At 46.4% G+C, this 20,848-nt stretch overlaps 1 protein-coding gene across 1 annotated transcript in view; it reads left to right on the top strand.

Moving 5' to 3' along the window:
• The window catches only part of ACBD6 (acyl-CoA binding domain containing 6), a 151,446-nt gene extending 137,904 nt beyond the window's left edge, over positions 1-13,542 (top strand). Inside the window, exons 7-8 of the mRNA XM_040984347.1 lie at positions 275-305; positions 13,260-13,542. Of these exons, the coding sequence (XP_040840281.1) occupies positions 275-305; positions 13,260-13,414 (186 nt within the window). The 3' untranslated portion in view covers positions 13,415-13,542. The remainder of the gene's footprint in view (positions 1-274; positions 306-13,259) is intronic.
• Positions 13,543-20,848: the final 7,306 nt, after the last annotated feature.

The following is a 20,848-nucleotide window of genomic DNA, read 5'->3' as shown; positions in this document are numbered from 1 at the left end:
AAGGGGTTGCCTTTGATATATTGCCTGCATATGTCTGCTCTGTCACTCTGCTGCGGCTGTAGTGTCCTGCCCAAGTTACAGCTCTCTTCTGTTGTCAAGGTGGAAAGCTTGCTCACCAGCTACTGATAATGTCCAAGAACTGACAGCTGACTTCCCTGGGTCGGTGAGACCCATGCAACTTCGCTGTTGGCAGATGAACTGGTTATAACTCGCATGTTTTTATGCTTCTGCAGCTACTCAGACTTCTAAAATGCATGGTTTGTTTCTCTTACAGGACAATGAAGGTCAGACGGCTCTACATTATGGTAAGATGTTTCTAAATTAATCATCTGACTTGAATATTTTGTCTGTTTATTCATCTAAACTTTGTGCAACTTTCACAGGGATCAGAAAATAGTGGCACATAGAAGTGAAATAACCTTTCGCTCATCCAAAAAACTAGATCAATAACTGATAAAACTGGAGTTATCTTAACATTCTGATTGGCACACTCACAGCAAATTAAACATTTCTTAAGTCGCAGAAATGGAGGTTCCTCCAACCCCCTGTGGGAATTTGCTATTTCATTCTTGGTACCCTCAGTGACCACTATGATATTAATTATGGTCACTACGGAATCTAATATGTCCTCTAGAAGAAATTCTGTCTTGCTGTACAATAGTTTGCCTTCACTCATAGTTTTGCTTCCTGTGATTTGAATTACTCGTAGTCAACTACAGTCTGAAAATATTAAATGGAAAATGTCAGAGGAAAAAATTTCATAAACTTTAATTCTCATGATATTCTGAGAGCATGATGAAATTTCACAGTACCCTGCTCTGTCTGGGTCAGGAATCACCGCTTGTCCAGTGTGCCCATCCTGCACGTGCTGTGCTGCCCGCCTGCAGGTCACTTAGGAACTTCTTGGTCATTGCATCAGTATCCCTGGTCTGGTGGTACCACATCATGATACCTTCATCATTCTCCTCACCTCCTCTCAGCACATACACATTGTAGAATGTTACACAATACAGGAAGATATTTTGATAGAAAGACCGCGTTCATTATAACTGCAATGATGGAGAAACAGAGGAAACGAAAGGATGTGATGCATATAGAGAATAAAAGGCAAAATGACAGATGTAAATCCAGCTGTGTTGGTAATAACATAAAGTGAGACTGAGTTAAACAGTCAAAAGGCATATTGTTACTGTCCCACTCTATTCTGTCTATGGAAAATACCTTTTAGATTCAAAGATAGTTTGAAAATAAAGGATTGAGGTAGGCATTGAGACCCAGCAGGTCAAGCTACCCGCTTGGAACACCCACATTCATATCCTACTGCTGGTTCACACTGACAACGACACACTTCTGATCCAGTTCCTTACCAGTGCACCTGGGGTGCTGCAAATGAAGGCTGAAGAATCAAATTCCTGCCGCCCACGTGGAGACCTGGGTGGAATTCCACGCTCCTGCTCTCACTCGGGCCCAGCCCTGATTGTTGTAGCCATCTGGGTAGTGAACTAGAACTCAACCTCTATCTTCCAATTATATACATACAGAAATCTTTAAAATACAGTAAATAACAAAGCTATGGGGAAAAGACAGCAGGCACATAACAGCCATAAGAAAGGTGATGTTTACCAATAAAGATAAAATATATTTTAAAAGAAAAAATATTACTGGAGATTAAGAGGAATATTTTGTAATGACAAATTGCATCAGTCTGTCAAGAAAATGTAACAGTTATGAACACAAATACATGTAATAACAGCATCATAACAGATGAAGCAAAAACTGACAAAAATTAAGGACGAAATTGGCAATTCAAAAACACTTGGAAATTTCAAGATCTCTTTTTCAATAATGGGTGTAACAACTAAGCAATATAAACAGGGAAATCGAACACTTGTACAATAACCAACCAACCACAACTGACAGACTTGTTCAGAATCTCCATCCAACAATAACAGAATATATATTTTTCTTAAATACAAATGGAACATTCTTCAGGATAGACTATTTGCTAGACCACAAAACAAACCTCAGGACATCTAAAAGCACAGAGGTAATGGAAGGTGTGTTTCACTCTGGTTGCCTGACAGTGACGTGTACACACAGCAGCATTGGGAGTGTGGAGGAAGGAGACTCACACACCTGCTGAGAGAGTGTGGCCGTTACAACCGCTGATATAACCCGACTGCTTTCTCAGGCCACAAGCAGGGAGCTGGATGGGAAGTAGAGCTGCCACCCATATGGGATCCTGGCATGTTCAGGGTGAGGACTTCAGCCACTAGGCCACGCCTGCGAGCCCTGAATGTGCTTTTGAAAATCTGCATGAATCACTTTGTCATCCTTAGTGAACCATTAGGGATGAATGTCCTTATGGATTTAGGAGTGTGTCCATCTAAACTTGAGGTATATAAAGTAAATTCACAGATAACAATAAGATAGGAATTTCTTTAAAAAGACCTTACTTAGCTAGTTTCAAAATAAGCGATATTACCAGTATGTACCATCATGGAAAACCTCCAAGATACATTGTTGAGTGAAGAGATGAGGGTTGAGCAGTGCATGACGTGTGCAACCATGAAACCTATCTTCATGTGTCTGCCAGTGAGCGCATGTGACATATCTGGAAGGATGCATGACAGCCTAAGCATGTCTGTTGCCAAGGAAAGCCATAGGAATGGGCTTAAAACCTTTGCCTTGCAAACCCTTTATAACTTCTACATTCGAATCATATGTGTATACTAGCTGTCCAAAGATTAAACCATTTAAAATCTAAATATCATAAAACTTATTAGTATTTTAAATATTGTTTAGTTTACTAGATCATTCATTGAACAACTATTTATTAAGTACCTACTCTTTGCTGGGTAAAAAGACAGCAGGTAATCTTTTTTTGGAAGAAGAAATGTCCCCAGACTCCTTCACTTCTCACCCAGTACAGAAAGGCCCAGTTGCAACAGTGATCAGTGGGGAGCTAACAGTGTGTCCTAGAAAATGCCAGGCTTGGGTTTCAGTGACATCACAAGCTAACACAAGGCCTCTTGAGCCAGAAATAGGCCTTGGTGCTAGCCCCAACACACAAAGAACTTTTAAACCTAAATGAGTAAATTGTGGTGCTACTGTGATTTTTGATATTTTTATTTATTTTATTTGGAGATCAGAAAGAGAGGAATTTTGCACCTGCTGGTTCATTCCCCAGATGTCTGCAACACCCAGGTCTGGTGCGACTGAAGCTAGGAGCCCAGAACGCGGTTGGCAGGGCTCCAGGTGCTTAGGCCATCATCTGCTGCATACAGTCAGACAGGTTTGCAGGAAGCCAGAGCAGGATTAGAGAAGTCAGAACTCCAAGCAGGCTGGGTCAGTGGCTACTGAAAACACCTGGCCCTACTGTCTATAAATAATCTCCTTTAATCTTTGCAGCAGATGCCTGAGATTGGCTGTGCTTTCCTCCTTTGCAGAGAGAGAACCGAAGTCTAGAGAAATGTCTCAGGTAGTGGGGCAGCCTGGAGGCAGCAGAACCGGGGCGCATATACAGATCGTCTCTTTGCACATCCAACCCTCTGCTCATAATTTCTTAAGTAATTACAGTCCTGGGTCTTTTCAAGGCATGCATTTCTTTGTGGATCATAACATTATTTGGAAACAACGTAAATGAAAATCCTTTGTTACTGCTCTCCTTAGTGGATCAAAGCTAATGTCAATACTGTACTTGAGAATTAACCTACATCAGTCTCTACGTAGGAGCTCTTATTTTTTTATTTCTGTTCACTGAGAGCTTAAACATAAATAAAAATCGTGCTTGACTCAGGAATATGACCCGAAATGGCTGTAGGAAAACAGTGTACATTATACATTATATCTCACATTATATTAATCTTGGGGGAAGAACAAAACAAATATATGTGTTAAAATAATTGAAAAATAAAACAAAGCAATTGACCATAATATGGACATTAGATATATATAAACCAAAATATGTGAAAGACAAAGTGAGACAAAGATCTGTCATCCTGTGGTTCACACCCCAAATGCTCACACAGTCAGGGCCGAACTGGGCCAGGCTGGAATGAGGAGCCAGGAGCTCAGGGCTGCACTTATTCGAGGCATTCCCTTTTGCAGGCAGTGTAACAGGAAATGTAGGCATGCCAGGCAGTGTCCTAACTGCTCCTCCAGGTGCTTGTCCGAAAGCACTATTGTGAATTTAATCACTTTTGGAGTGACTTGTTTCAAATTTGGATTTTGTTTAAGCTAGATCACTGGACTTTTTGCCAAAGTTGGAGATGGCCGAGCAGTTTCACGTGTAGATAGTAACAGGAATCATTTATTAAACGCCTGTTCTGTGCCAGGGAATATGAAGGACATATTTCGTCTTTTTAGTCACTTAGTAGTATTTAACCCTTTTTATTTAGTAGACACTCAGTGGCTATTTTCTCTTACTTAATTTGATTTTAGGACCCAAGCCTATTTTTGCAAGTTTCATAAACCTTTAAGTATGGTTAAATCCAGCCACATCGGGGATGTGTTTGCGGGCTTAGCTATTATTTTTTATGAATTACGGTTGGGCTTGACAGCTGTCCTTGTGTTGACAGCTCTTCTGATTATAGCAGTTGTCAAACTCCATCCTTAAGCAGGTTGTAAATCCTGGCTTCCGATTAAAACTGGGTCGGAGCCAATCACAGGTTAACTAAAGGCCAGTATTCTACTACTGTATGTCCCTGCTGGTTCATCCCAAGCAGCCTTTGTGCTATAGCATATTAAAACCATTATCCGCGAGTTTCACCTGAGTGTTTCTGACTCTTTAGACGTTGGTCCTTCTGTAATTTGGTGATTAACCACAGTCCTTGAGGTCCTTATTGGTATAAGTGTTGTCTTCCTTATAAATGGCCTGCAAGCCTTCCCCTCCACTTCCTCCACTGGGAATATTAATATCATTGCCTCTGTCTCCCAGGGGAAATCAAGGCTCTCCTCGTCCGTGTGGTCATGTGATTGCTGAGTGGGTAGGCTTTGTATCCTCACGAGCCCTCGGCCTTCCACGTAAAGCGCCATCTGTTCCATTCCAGCCACACTGTTACGGAGCAGTGGGAGGAGGCGTTAGAGTGAAAATAAATAAAATAAAAAAAGAAAGAAATTCATCATCAAAACCCTGAGGATTAATGGAGTCAGAAGGCTCAGTGCTCTGAATGAAAATTCATCTTCACCTGTGCCAGTGTCGGGGCTGCCTCCATGGCACTTGACAAATAGAGGTTCCCAGGGTGCCATAAATTCAACCACTGTTCTAATCCCCATGGACTTGCTCAGGCTTTTCCAACCAAGATGGCCTAGACCTGATTTTGTGATTTCCAGCACAATGCAGGTGCCTATATAGCCCCAAATAATTTGGTAAAATATGGCACCCTTTGCTGCTCGTCCCATGCTCGGCTTCCCTTCTTTGTGGTGAGGGGTGGGCAGCTTTCACGCAGCTGTCACCTGCTCCGCTGATGGTGTCGAAGGCAGAGAGATCAGGGAACTCATGAATTCCGAGCCAGATTCTCAGCACTGTAACTGAGAATACGAAAAAGCAAAGACTTAAGGAGCTCACCATCCAACTGGTGTAAGATGTATTTTTTTCAATAGCTATAAGGATACTTCAGAAAGTTCATGGAAAATTAAAGGAAATTATACATTTATCTTGATATCTATGAATTAGGAATCTTCCAAAAATTCTTGAAAATACACATTTAAAAAACAGCTGGATTTAAACTTTTTCTCCATCACAATAAACTTTAATTCCGTTTTCTGGGGCTTTTTTTGAAGGGCCTTCATATTGCTCGGGCACCTGCCTGCAGTAGCGGCTCTGTCATGAGGCAGAGTTGATGCCTACTCAGCAGTGAGTCTCCAAGTTGAGTGTCTGGCTCCTGTCAGAGTTCAGTTCACTTCTGTGTTTAAAAGAAACTCTGGGGCCCGGCACGGTGGCGCAAGTGGTTAAAGGTCCTTGCCTTGCACGCCCGGGATCCCATATGGGCGCCGGTTCTAATCCCGGCAGCCCCGCTTCCCTTCCAGCTCCCTGCCTGTGGCCTGGGAAAGCAGTCAAGGACGGCCCAAAGCTTTGGGAACCTGCACCCGTGTGGGAGACCCGGAAGAGGCTCCTGGCTTCGGATCGGCATAGTATCGGCCCATTGTGCTCACTTGGGGAGTGAATCATCGGACGGAAGATCTTCCTCTCTGTCTCTCCTCTCTGTATATCTGCCTTTCCAATAAAAAAATAATAAAAATAAATCTTTAAAAAAAAAAAAGAAACTCTGTCCTAGTCCCAGAGCAATAGCTCAGAGGCTAAACCTTCACCTTGCACACCCATGATCCCGGATGGACACCAGTTCGTGTCCCTGCTGCTCCACTTCCCAGCTAACTCTCTGCTTATGGCCTGGAAAAGCAACAGAGGACGGCCCAGAGCCTTGGGACCCTGTATCCACATGGAAGACCTAGAGGAAGCCTCTGGCTTTGGATCAGCTCAGCTCTGGCCATCATGGCCATCTGGGGAGTGAACCAGCAGATGAAAGATCTTCCTCTCTGTCTCTCCTTCTCTCTGTATATCTGCCTTTCCAATAAAAATAAATAAATTTTTATTTTAAAAAAGGAACTCTGTCCCTTATTTATATATATACTCTTATACATTATATAAATATATATTTATATATAATGTTATATGTTTTATGTATTATAATACTATATCATGTATTTATATGTTAAGTAGCTATTATTTATAATATGGATGTTATATAATATATTGTGTTATGTATATTATATATTATATTCTATATAATAGGTATAATAGTATATTAATATGTCTTATATAATCCTATAAAATATATGAAGATACATGAAAGTATATATATATACTCTTATATATAAGATATGTAATTTACACACATATGTAAAGAACAGACTTCATGCAGTTCAGTATACACTTTTTTTTTTTAAGATTTATTTATTTTTAATTGCAAAGTCAGATATACAGAGAGGAAGATCTTGTGTCCAATGATTCACTCCTCAAGTGAGCGCAACGGCTGAAGCTGTACCGATTCAAACTCAGGAGTCAGGAACTTCCTCCAGGTCTCCATTGAGGGTGCAGGGTCCCAAAGCTTTGGGCCGTCCTCGACTGCTTTCCCAGGCCACAAGCAGGGAGCTGGATGGGAAGCGGAGCACCCGGGATTAGAACCAGTGCCCATATGGGATCCTGGTGCATTCAAGGCGAGGACTTTAGCCTCTAGGCCACTGCACTGGGCCCGTGTATAGACTTTTAAGAACATACAATACTCAAGCCCTCAGCTGTTGTGTTCTCTGTTTTTCATTCTCCTCTGAGTCTGTCTTTACGTAACTCCCAAACATTTGTTCATAAAACTTCTTTTTCTATGGATCCTACATTTCTTCCTCAGAAGTACTGTTTCGCAGCTCTTAAATATCCAAGCTGAAGTCTCACTTCAGAGTTCAACTTAAACTTCTAAACAGTTAGGAAATTGCCAAAGACTCCAGGGAGGCTGTTTTTGGTTGTGGTCCTCTAGGCGTGGAACTTCAGTTTTTGCTCTCTCTTTCTGGGTTGGTTTCCATGATTGCTTTCTGTTTCACTGCTGGAGAGATCACTTCACCACGGGGCGTACGTGGTCTCGGTGTCCCTTCGGGTCTCCACCCTAGCACACCTCTCTTTAGTCCGGACTTTCAGGCCTGAGTGCTGAGATCAATTTGAATCCAGTGTGGTCTGGTAGATCCGAATCATCGTTATTCCTGTAATGCAGATCTAAATACTAGGAAGTTTCTGGCTCCGATACACTGAAAGCTCTGATCTTAAAACACAACAAAGAGTTTGTCACAGGAAGTCAAAGCTCAAAATGTGTCTGTCGTGTAACTAGCTATGCGCAGACTACCCTCTCGGCCGCTGTGTACTAGCCAGCGTGTCTCCACCTTTGCTCTGTTCGGAGACTGTCTTCCTTCAAGCCTCATTTGGTGTCAGTGAGTCATGATAAAGCTTCAGACATCTAAAGTGTTGATTGCAATTCTTTTGGAAGGAAGCTTACCTTCCGAAAGAGGTGTTATAATCCTAAATACCTACTGCCGATTCCTGGGCCGCGGGCAGAGGTGGCCTGGCTTTCCCCTTCCTCGGGGGCTGTATGGCGGTGGGATCCCACGCTGCCAGCAGCTGCCCGGACCGGATGGGCAATCCTGGCTTCCCTGGACCGTTTCTCTTTCATCAGATGTTAACGTTTCTACTCCTGCTGGATCGTAGGGATGCTTAGACCAGTGAGAGCAGAGCTGGCATCCAGGGACCTCCGCCACGCCCGGGGTTGCACCCTTGTTCTGGTTCACTGCACACCACCTCCAGCCCGGGGTTATGGATGACGCTCGGGCGCCTCGGCCTTCAGCATACATAATGTCAAGGATGCCAGAGCCCTCCCGTGTTCATCATTCATCACAGCCAGGTCTGCCCCGTCAGCTCTGTGCCCACTCCACGGCAGATAGCCAGGAAGCCAGGGAAACACACACACACCATTTGGGAGGGGGGGAGGCAGGGCAACAGAGACATCTTCCGTCCACTGTTTTGCTCCCCAAGTACTTGCAACAGCATGGTCAGGCCAGGCCCAGGACTCCTTCCGAATCTCCCACCTGAGAGGCAGGACTCGCTCCACAGCACCTGCCCCCAGAAACTGCTCTGCTTTTACTTGAGTACCAGCAGGAAGCAAAAGAAGAAATGCCACTACAAAATCATTTTAAGCCCAGCTGGGACCGGTGCAGTAGCCTAGCAGCTGAAGTCCTCTCCTTGAACGGGCTGGGTCCCATAGGGGCACCGGTTCTAATCCCAGCAGCCCCGCTTTCAAGTCCCTGCTTGTGGCATGGGAAAGCAAAGGAAATGAAGCAATTTTTCTGCAATAGTTTCCTTATTTATTTATTTTCACTTTATTTGAAAGGCAATTAAGGAAATAGACAGATGGAAAGAGATCTGGTTCATTTCCCACATGCCCACGACAGCCAGGACTGAGCCTGGTCCAGGTCCGACACCTGCAGGCCCATGTGGTCTCCCATGTGGGTGTCAGCTACCATGTGCTCCCTCCCAGGTGCTTGCGTCTTCAGTGGCAGACTGTTCAAACAGGAAGCTGTTGCCATGAAAGAGGAAATAGCAAAAAGGCAAATTAAGTCAGATTGATAGAGAGGAGAGACAGAGAAAAATCTTCCGTCCGCTGATTCACTCCCCAAGTGACTGCAACAGCTAGAGCTGAACTAATCCGAAGCCAGGAGCCAGGAGCTTCTTGCAGCTCTCCCACGCGGGCACAGGGTACCAAGGCCTTGGGCCGTCTTGCACTGCTCTCCCAGGCACAGGCCCGATAGATACATGCAGCTCTTTAGGAAGTCATATCACACAGAACAGGGATAGAGGTGACAATGTATGTGGCCTGCGTGGTTTGTTTCTCAGATTTGAGTCTTAGCTCCTTGCTTGTGTCAGCATGGGTCGTTTCTAGCACCATCCACTCATCAGATACCACACCGAGATTACTCCCCCCTCCAGGGCTTTCAGCTCAGTCCCCCCAGAAACTCTTGTTCTTCCAGTCTCTTACTTGACTGTCTTTTTATTTGGATTTTGGAGCTGGAGAGATCTTTCATTCACTGATTTATTCCCCAGATGCCACAGCAGCCGACACTGGCCGAAGTCAGGAGCCTAGAACTCTCTCCGGGTCTAGCACGTGGGTAGCGGAGGGCCCAGGCGCTGGGGCCGTCTTCACTGCTTTCCCAGGCGCGTCAGCAAGGAGCTGAATGGCAAGTGGAGCAGCCAGTGCTCAAAGGAGCGCTCCTTTGGGGTGGCAGCTGAGCTCAGGCACCACGACTCCTGCCCAGTGTTCCTTGGAAATAGCGAGACACGCGTGTGTGGGCTCCCAGACTGTAAATAGGACGCCACGTTGGATTCTCCCCGTTCCCTCGCCGACAGCGCTGCCCTGCTGCCTCTCTGCCTGAGCTTCAGTGGCTCTTACTCAGACCCTTCTTTGTATTCCTGCTGACGTGGGCTATTTTCAAGCCTCCCAAGGGACTACCGAGGTCTCCTAATTAGCTCACCAGCCACCAGGTTTTTGGCTCTTATACAATTACCGTCCTGGGCCCGGTGCGATGGCGCAGTGCTTAAAGCATGGCATGGGAAAGGCTTTGTGGTGGCACCACAGATTGAGCTGCTGCTCATGATGGTGACATCACAGACAGGAGTGCCAGTCGGAGACCAGCCTGCTTGGCTTGCAATCAACTTCCTGCTAAAGGACCTAGGACTCAACAGACAATTGCCAGGAATTGGGTTCCTGGTCCCCACTGGAAGAGCAAAGTGAAATTGCCTGCTCCTGGCTTCAGCCTGCCCCAGGCCTAGCTGTTACAGCCATTTGGAGCAATACCAGTGGATGGAAGAAAACTTGGGTCTCTAATTCTGCCTTTCAAATAAATCTTTTTTTTTTTTAAGATTTATTTTATTTTTATTGGAAAGGCGGATATGCAGAGAGGAGAGACAGAGAGGAAGATCTTCCATCTGATGATTCACTCCCCAAGTGAGTGCAACGGCCAATGCTATGCCGATCTGAAGCCAGGAGCTTCTTCCGGGTCTCCCACGCAGGTGCAGGGTCCCAAAGCTCTGGGCCGTCCTCCACTGCTTTCCCGGGCCACAGGCAGGGAGCTGGATGGGAAGCAGGGGCTGCGGGGATTAGAACCGGCGCCCATATGGGATCCCGGGCGTGCAAGGCGAGGACCTTAAGCACTGCGCCACCGCGCCGGGCCCTCAAATAAATCTTCAAAATACAACAGAAGGTTGATGCCATGATGTAGTAAGTTATGCCTCCGTCTGTGGTGCTGGTTTGAATACTGGCTGCTCCGCTGTGATCCAGCTCCCTGTTTGTGGCCTGGAAAGGCAGCAGAGGACAGCCTAAGCCTCATGTGAGAGACCTGGACGAAGCTTCAGTCTCCTGAGTTTGCATCAACCCCGCTGTGGTCATTGGCAGCCAGTGGACAGAGGATTTCTCTCCCTCACCCATCTCTCTCCACCTCTGCCTTTAAAATAAAAATAAATAACTCTTTAATAAAACAGGACCTCACCAGTATTATCTTGGAAGCCCCTTGTTTGCAGCTCTGTAGTCATGTGGCTTCCTGTTTCCTCTTAGAGATGAACCACGTTCAATTTTATATTAATGATTTCCTTTATGCTTTCACTGCGTACTTGGAGGTCTAAACAATAATGTTTAATTTTGTCTAGTTTTGAATCTTGATGGAAAGGAATCATACCCTATATATTATATTTCAACCCCATCTTGTTGAATACCTGCACAGTTTCTGTGGAGCCTAGAACGGAAAATCTAGTTCTGAGTTGGAACGCACGCACGTGTGTGTAGGTTTAATCTGCACTGCTGATTGCCCAGTGAAGGCTCTTAGCAGCTGAAGGGGTTCCCTTGCCCTGGGCCTCCACAGCATTTGACATCCTCAGGCTTTAATTTGCATCAATGCATTTGACTATGAAGTGGTTATCCTGGCTTTAACTTTCATTTCCCTGATTACTGACGTTCATGTTCATTGCTGTCGCTGCTGCATCTTACATGAATTGCCTGCTCGCCTCTCGCTCACTGGTCTCGGTACTGAGTGAGTATTAGATCTAATTTCCTCACTGATCAAGGATGCCAGCTTTGTCGTAAATCAGACTTTCATATATATGCAAAAGAGCAGGTGACTGTGCTAGCCCTGTGCTTCCTTTGTGCATCCTGAGGCAACACCATCCCATCTTTATGATACATATTTATTTACTCATTTGAAAGGCAGAGTTGCAGAGAGAGATCTTACATCTGCTGGCTCACTCCCCAAATGACCAGAGCTGCGAGGGCAGGAGCCAGGAACTCCTTCCCAGTCTCACATGAGTGACAGGGACCCAGGCACTTGGGCCCATCCTATGCTGCTTTCTCAGGCACATTAGCAGAGAACTGGATCAGAAATGAAGCTGCCGGAACACAAACCAGCACCCATTTGGGATGCTGGGGTGATAAAGCAGCAGTCTCCCCCACTAGGCCACAGTATCAGCCCCTGTGACAGTAAATGTCGCTCTTTTCCCTTCTTCCTGTGCTTTGGATTTGTCAAGAACACTTATTGGTGCTTTTTGTTACTTTTTAAAGATTATTAGGGCAGGTATACATAGCAAATAACACTCACATTAAGCCGTTGCATCCCCATGTTTAATACCCGGGTTCAATAACCAATCCAGGCACCTGCTTGCTGCCAGTGCAAGCCCTGGGAGCCAGCGGTAAGGCCCTGATGGCTGGGCTGCCGCTCGTGTGGGAGATCTGCGTTGGTCTCCTTGCTTCAGCCCAGCCCACCTCTGCCATTTCTAACATTTCAGGAGTAAACAGCTGAATGAAAGTGTTCCCTGTGTGTGTGTGTGTGTGTGTGTGTGTGTGTGTGTGTGTGTGTGTGCCTTTCAAATAAATGATGTTTAAAAATTTTAAAATGGGCCCAGAGCAATAGCCTAGTGGCTAAATCCTCACCTTGTATCTGCTGGGATCCCGTATAGGTGCCCGTTCATGTCTTACTGCTCCATTCCCATCCAGCTCCCTGCCTGTGGCCTGGGAAAGCAGTCGAGGACAGCCCAAAGCCTTGGGACCCTGCACCTGCATGGGAGACCTGGAAGAGGCTCCTGGCTCCTGGCTTTGGATCAGCTCAGCTCCGGCCATTGTGGTCACTTGCAGAGTAAACCAGTATATGGAAGATCTTTATTTCTGTCTCTCCTTCTCTCACTAAATCTGCCTTTCAATAAAAATATAAATAAATCTGTAAAAATAAATAAATACGAATTTTTTAAATTCCTTTGATTGGTACTCTAATTACTAAGCTAGCCGTATTTCATGTATATATTTTAAAGTTTAGTTTACTCTGACTTCAGACACAGAATTAAATATTTTGACATATTTCTGACCTTATGACATAGCTCACATACCTATCATGACTCTAAAATACAAATCAAAGCAAAATACATTCTTTGAAACTGTTTTTTTAAATGTTCCTTTTTTCCCATCCTAAAAGAGGAGTCAGGAAGTCTCAACATTAAAAAAAAAAAAAAAAAAAAATGTGTGTTTCTAGGCAGCCAACACAGGTGCGTTTGATCTGGCTCAGACTTGAAGATGGGCTGTGCGGCTGCGCAGTTCTGAGCCGGAGGCTGCTCGTGGGCCCGCGGGCCTCACTGCTGCGCATGCGCCCTGCCTGCCCCCTGGTGAACTTGTCCTGTCTGACCCTTTCAGCCGCTGCCTGCGAGTTTCTGGATATCGTGGAGTTGCTGCTCCAGTCCGGCGCTGACCCCACTCTCCGCGACCAGGACGGCTGCCTGCCGGAAGAGGTGACGGGCTGCAAGGCGGTGTCTTCAGTGTTGCAGAGGCACACGGCCGGCAAGGCCTAACCAGCCCGCTGGGAAGCCGCCGTGTGTCCTGGCAGAGTGTTCCAGGGATGAATGAAAGCTGCGAGAATGCAGCTTCCTTCCCACTCATGTGTGATGTGCGTTGGCTAATAAAATCAGTTGTGACGAACTGGGATTTTGAAGGCTCAGCAGTTCATCCCGCGTGCATGTATTCTGAGGGGCGCAGTGCTGGTGATGAGCGCTTGTGCTGTGCATAATGTAATCCAATTCTGCTGAGCATGCTCCGAAATTCATCACTGCTCGGCGGGGCGGGGAAGCAGGAGACAGATCGCAGTTCACAATATTAAACATGGCTGCCTTTGTGAAATCCCCCAGGAGCGAGAGGTGGCCCGGAGCACTGCTGCTGACAGTTAGGGAAAGTGGCACAAAGTCCCCATGTGCTCATGGGCAGGCGAGCTGGCAGCTCCTCTGCCCAGGGAGCCACAGTGTCTATCTTTGGTAGACTGGTAGACAGAATTGGGAAAATAGAAAAGAAGGGTGTTCAAGGAGAGAAAGGGCAGGATTTCGTCACATTAATGGGTGTAGAGATCTAAGTGACCGATCCACTAAAAAGAAAGCCTTGGGCTTCTTAAAATACTAGTGTGTGACCTCACTCTAGGCCTGAAACAGACCCTGCAGGATTCATTGTTGGTTGGGTCAGAATTCCTTAGAGCAATCTTCTCATAACAGAAACTAAATCTCCCCTAAACCCTGAGAAAATTAGCTGAGGTGTGCCCATCATGCATTGCGGGAATGTCGAATATCTCGGCCTAAACTGCTCAGTCTCTCTGCGTCTGGTTTGTTGTTGAAGTTATTTCTACACACCAGAGAACTTTTGTTGTGTTTTGGAAATACAAGAATGCCACCATATTCAGATAGATGGTATGCTGCTGTCGAAACTGGCACCCTTGTTTTCCCTTCCAAGCATCAAAAACTTCATGGAGAATTCCATCACATTTCTTATATGTAAGACAGGGCCCTGAGCTGATGACCTAACCAATAAAGACACTGCTTCTAGCGCCTGCTGGCAACAAACGCCTTGACCCTGCCCTGCTGCCCAGGGCATCTGCATTGAAGTGGCACAGTGTTCAAAACCCTCACCCTGGAAGGACACCCCCGCAAACTCAGTGAGCTCAGACTCCTTAAAGGGCAGTGAGAAAGAGACATGTCTCCTCATGGGCCAAGTGGCCCAACTGGGTCATAGGGAGCTATTTCCCGTCCTTTGCCAGCTTCCGTGAGCTCCATGACCGGACCAGGATGGCACTGCCAAAGCCCTGGAGGAAGCCATTGCTGCATGGGTGCCACCCATCATTCGATGTTCTCTCGGAACATAACAGTAGAAACATGGATAGTATGTCCAAGAAAAACAAAAAACCACGTATGGCAGAATCAAACTTCCGCTGAATGAAAGCACCGATTGGTTCTATAGAATTATATGCAAATGCAGTGCACTGCCTACCTGAAGAAAAGCAGTTTGACTTGCTTCAGAACATTTCTGTTCTTTGCTTTGTTGGATCTGCTGCAGCTTTTGGAGATGGACTCAAAATCTGGTTAATGTGACGTACTAGTATAAAAATTCAGTAATTTGAAGGAAACGAAAATAAGCTATGTGTTCTCCGACATCCCTGGATGAAACTCTCCTCTTGACACACAAGGTTACAAGGTTTTGGAAAATTCAGGTACTGGTGACAAAGAATAGAGATTTTGGAAATTGGTTCTATAATGCACTTGGTAGTTATTTTGAGCGATAGCTTTGAATGTAAAATGTAAACCTTTATTACAGAGTTAATGGGGCCAGGGTAGTGGCTTAGCAAGCTAACCCCCCACTTAAAGTGCCAGCATCCATTATGGGTACCTATTCATGTCCCGGCGTTCACTTTGCTTGCTGGCCACTCATCTAAGAAGTGCTGATGACACAGCAGTCTTGATGCACATTGACGAAAACAGGAACAACAGGAGTCAGGACAAAGGGAAAAGCCCAAGGGTCGCAGCCGCCCTCTCCAGGGCCCATGCTGGACTCTCCATGCCTGGAGGGTGCCAGATCGCAGGCAGACACTGCGCCTCATCCTCAAAACAGTACCATGCCTGGGAGTTTGAGATGTGCCCAGATCTCCTGAAAAGACCCCTCCACAGCCTCGGGGGGCTGTGCATTCAGAGCCCCTTTTATTGCTCCCTGCCATTGGTTCAGTACAATGGCTCAATTAGCTAATCCTTCCCCTGCAAGTTCCAGGACCCCATATGGACACCACCTTATTTCCCAGCTGCTCCATTTCCCACCCAGCTCCCTGCTTGTGGCCTGGGAAAGCAGTCGAGGACGGCCCAAAGCCTTGGGATCCCTGTGCCTGCATGGAAGACCCAAATGAAGCTTCTGGCTCCTGGCTTCAGATCAGCTCAGCTCCTGCCATTGCAGCCATTTGGGAATGAATCAATGACTAGAAGATCTGTCTGTCTCTGTAAATCTGCCTTTCCAATATGAATAAATAAATCATTTTTAAAAAGAATGAGAAATCTTACTAATCTGGTTTTCATAGGGGTTTTTTAATTTATTTTTACTGGAGAGGCAGGTAAACAGAGAGAAAGATCTTCCATCTACTTGTTCACTTCCCACATTGCTGCCATGGCTGGAGCTGAGCTGATTCTGAGCCAGCTGCCTCCTCTGGGTCTCCCACGCAGGTGCAGGCCTCCCAAGGCTTTGGGCCATCCTCAAATGTTTTCCCAGGCCACAGGCAGGGAGCTAGCTAGGAAGTGGAGCAGCTGGGATACGAACCAGCGTCCATATGGGATCCCGGCGCATGCAAGACGAGGTTTAGTCACTAAGCTACTGCACTGGGCTCAGTTGTCATAGTTTTAACTGCTTCTCCCAGATGATGTGTGTGGGGCGTCATCACGCCTTTCTAGAAGAAAGGGCTGAGATTCCGATGATATAAATGCACTGTGGCTTCGTTGTTAATCACTGCAGTGGGAGATCGCTAGAGGCCTTGGCCGAGAAGTTGGACTCCAGACTGTTTCACCTGTGGCTCTGCTGCCTGGCGGAAGGCGGCCTGTATGTTGCTTGTGTGTGCTGTTGAGCTGGTGGTCATGTCTCTAACTTGTGATGGTCACACTTCTAACTTCTCAGAAGGTGCTCGAGGCGTAATTTCATCTCTCAACCTGCCAAAGGACCCTTGTACTGAGCAGATAGTGCACGTGTTAGGAAAGCCACTTGCTGCCCAACCACACAGTAAGAGAGCCAGACTAGCACCAAGTTTTAAAATGGTTTTTCCCTTCAGCCTGTGGCCATTTCTTGAGAGTTGACTGCTTCCTCTTCCTACGTCCTTGTACATCACGGATACACAAATTAACTATGGAACATCTCAAGTTGTGGCATGAGATACCTTGAAAAGTCTCAGAGGAGCCAGGGCATCATTGGTAAAGCAGGGTAGCAGGTTAAACAGGCTAAGCCTCTGCCTGTGACACTAGTACCCCATAGGCACCCGTTGGAGACCTGGTTACTCTTCCAGGCGAGCTCCCTGCTAATGGCCTAAGAAGGCAGCAAAAGATGGACCAAGTGCTTTAACCTCTGCAGCCACAAGGAAGACTTGGAGGAAGCTCCTGGTGCCTGGCTTCAACCTGGCCCAGCCCTGGCCATTGTGCTCACCTGGGAGTGAACCAAATGGATGGAAGCTCTCTCTGTGTCTGTTCCTCTCTGTGTAAATCTGCCTTTTACATGAATAAGAAATAATTTTAAAATTTTTTTAAAGTCTCAGAAGAAGTCATGAGTTATCCATCAGGAACTAAATTTAAATCTGTTACAGCTGTGTTTGTAACGCCGGTGGGAGAAGCCAGCCAACTGGCCTCGTAGTTATTTCTTCAGCTTGTCAGATAGAAGGGTAATGACCAATGTGGTCTATGTGGGACTGTGTCTATTGCATCTTTTTTTTTTTTTAATGTTTCTGCAACTTAGAGCTAAACGGTTGCTATAATGCAATGACCCTTTCTACTAAAAGGGTACTTCTTGGCTTGGTTTGGCTGCTTGGCTGTGTATCCAGCACAGCATCTTGGAGAGTCACAGGTCGGATGTGTGATTGGCAAAGCTGGGTGGCAGAAGAAGCAGGTGCAGCTGACAGGTGGGACACTTCCAATGCTCGCTTGTTGAAGTTGCAGGTGAAAGCTCCTACTAACCTTCCAATCTCTGAAAAATGACCTCCCTAAATTCATCACAGAGTACGTATGTAACCCGCTCATGAACTTCCAATCCCTCCGCTGAAGGTGATTTTCACAGTAATAAGCACTGTATTTGGTCAATTCTGAACTGCATTGAGAAAGATCTTCCATCCTCTGGTTCACTCCCCAAGTGGCCGTGACAGTTGGAGCCGAGCCAATCCCAGGCTAGGAGGCAGGAGCTTCTTCCAGGTCTCACACACAGGTCCCAGGGTTTGGGCCATCCTCAGCTGCACAAAGCTGGATGGGAAGTGGAGCAGCTGAGACACAAACCAGCACCCCATGGGATCCCCGCACATTCAAAGCGAGGATTTAGCCACTGAACCATCATGCCAGGCCCAACCCTCTGATATTTATTTGAAATTAAGATATCAAGATTATTTTGTTTATGTGCTACAGATATTTAAAAAAAAAAAAAAAGCCCACTGCCAATGCAACTACACGCACCTCTGCTTGAAAAAGACCTTGAAATTGGGCTATGTTACAGGGCCCAGCATAATGGCCTAGTGGCTAAAACCTTCACCTTGTTGGTCTGTATCCCAGCTGCTCCACTTGCCATCCAGCTCCCCGCTTGTGGCCTGGGAAAGCAGTAGAGGATGACCCAAAACCTTGGGACTCTGCACCCATGTGGGAGACCCGGAAAAGGCTCCTGGCTTCAGATCAGCTCAGCAGCCACTTGGAGAGTGAACCAGCAGATGGAAGATCTTTCTCTCTGTCTCTCCTTCTCTCTATAAATCTCTTTCCATTAAAAATGAATAAATCTTTATATATATACATATTAGGGTTTTACACACGAGCATCTTAATTGAATCTCTGAATGATAATAAAAGTAGAAATAGTTGACATTTTTCAAGATTTACTGGTTTATTTGAAAGGCAGCCATATAAGAAGTCAACCAGCAGATGGAAGAGCTCGCTTTCTTCCCCCGCCCCCCGCTCTCTCTCTCTCTCTTTGTCCCTGTCCCTGTGCCTTCCAGGGAGCTAGACTGGAAGTAGAGCAGCCGGCCATACCTCTGCCATCTACAAGGAGCCAACATTGCAAGTGGCAGCTTTACACACCGTGCCATAACCCTGGTCCCATGCCTCTTGGTGACCTTTAGAAACACCCGTTGAGCTTCTTCACTGGCCCTTAGTGCAGTGTTACGTCATCATGTGATGTGATCGTTACCTTGAACATTCTCAATGATTTCAGTAACCGGTTACAGATGCGGGGTCCAAGTGTGGTGACTGATTGAAAGGGGTAAAGTTCCCTTGGTGTACGTGTCAGCTAACCTGTGTTGTGCACCAAGTATGGTCAGTTTTCCCCAATATGAGTTCATGGAAAAGATTGAACGGGAAAAGCTATTTAACCCAGTTTTTACCCACTGATCTGTGAGATATTGTTGTCACGCTCCTCTCAGAAAAGCAGAACCTCACGGCCTGACCCTGCCGGGACCCACACAAGCCGTTAGAAGTTGATGTTTCTTCCTTAACACTTTCACTGTTCTATGTGAATTCTTCAAGATGTTCCCTGCTTTTTCCTGGCACAGTCATGGAGTAAAGGTGTCATTTGAAGCTCTCTCTTCCTCCTGTGTGTGTGGGGGGGGGGGAGGGAAGGGGGCATGTTGGAGCCCACTGCAGTAGACACTCCTCCAATAACGGCAGAGCATGTTCAACCTCTGCCTGCAGTGTCAGCATCCCATATGGGCACCAGTTCTAGTTCCAGCTGTTCTACTTCTGATCCAGCTCCCTTCTAATGGCCTGGAAAAGCAAAAGAGGATGGCTCAAGTCCTTGGGCCTCTGCACCTGTGTTGGAGACCCAGAAGACGTTCCTGGCTTCAGGCTGACCCAGAACCAGCCGTCTTAGGGAACACACCAGCAGGTGGAGGATCCCTGTCTCACAAACCCTGCCTTTCAAATAAAAAGGAATCTGAAAGAGAGAGAGAGAGAGAAGGAAGGAAGGTAGATGAAGAGCTGCCCCCACAAGGGACACTTATTTGCCTCTGGAAGAATGCTATGCACTGTCTGTATGTTTTGTAAGAGGAAAATGATGGTGTGAAAGGGAAGTGATTGAGTGCAGTGTAGACGGTGGGACCCTGGCGGCAGGGAGGCGTGAAGAGGTGGCTTCTGTCAGGCTGCCCCCAGCACAGCTACACTGCAGTGGGATTGATGTTTCCAGGCACTCAGCCGTCATGGTTTCCATTTATATATATGGAAGGGAAGTTCAGCTGATGGAATAAAAAGCTCTTTGAAAGCATGTGTACACACACACACACACACACAGGCTGGAAGTGCCTCTGCTGGGGCCTAGGGTTGCACACACACACACACACACACACACACACACACACTGCCTGGGTAGTGCCTCTGCTGGGGCCCTCTTACGGAGCACATTTGTGGGCCCAAAGCTTAGTCCTGGCTCTGTTTACAGCACTTTAGCCCTGTTGGTGATTGGACCCCTTCCAGAAAAAGAAGAGAAAGACGTATATTATTGTTTATAATCTGCTTTATTCTGCCCAGCCTTGACTAAACAGACTTGTGGATTGCTGTTTAAATCCCTCGGTGCCTTTAACCACTGATACAGAAAGTGGTTAATGCGCATTCTAAACGAAGCTTGGCATCCACTCCAGGAAATCACTTTAATTGAGAAGCATTAAATGTTAAAATGATTTAGAAAAAAAAAAATGAAAATGCTAGCACACGTAATGAGTGTAAAAGACCTGGCCCGGCAGTCGTGTTTGCTGGTGACTGTATTCTGCAGCCCTAGTGGCCCTGGCCCGCAAGCTCTGCCCTCGGCAGGCATCTGGTGACTGGCCACTCCTCGGGTCCCCCTCGGCAGGCGCTGCCCGTCAGCCAGGCAGTGAGCAGCGGCCTTCGCAGACTGCACTTGAGAGGCAGGGCTGTCAAGTTTATGGATGTTTGTTTTTCTGCACTAACAAACGAGTCCCAGGTGACTAAACTGTGAGTTTTAACCCCAAAGTCCTTGCCCGGGCTCTCCACTGCTGAGCAGGAGCCATCTGTTGAAACCTATTTACCATTTTAATGGCCTTTTAGGAAAGAAAAAAAAAAAAAATGCCGATTACTAACTCCAAGCGTGTGCCAACGCCACTTTTTTGGGTCTATATTTTATATCTTTCAGAAAGCAATTCTGATCCTTTCCCAAATCCCCTCACCCCTCCCAAGCCACGGGAGACTGTGCCCAGGGTTGGCAAGCAACAGAAAGATCTGTCTTGAATAAATAAAGTAGCAAGGCCCCTCA

The sequence above is a fragment of the Ochotona curzoniae genome, unplaced genomic scaffold, assembly GCF_017591425.1.
Source record: "Ochotona curzoniae isolate NIBS_2020 unplaced genomic scaffold, NIBS_Ocur_1.0 contig_4105, whole genome shotgun sequence".
NCBI lineage: Eukaryota > Metazoa > Chordata > Mammalia > Lagomorpha > Ochotonidae > Ochotona > Ochotona curzoniae.
The sequence above is the reverse complement of the archived record's forward strand: the minus strand, read 5'-3'. Positions and strand labels throughout refer to the sequence as shown.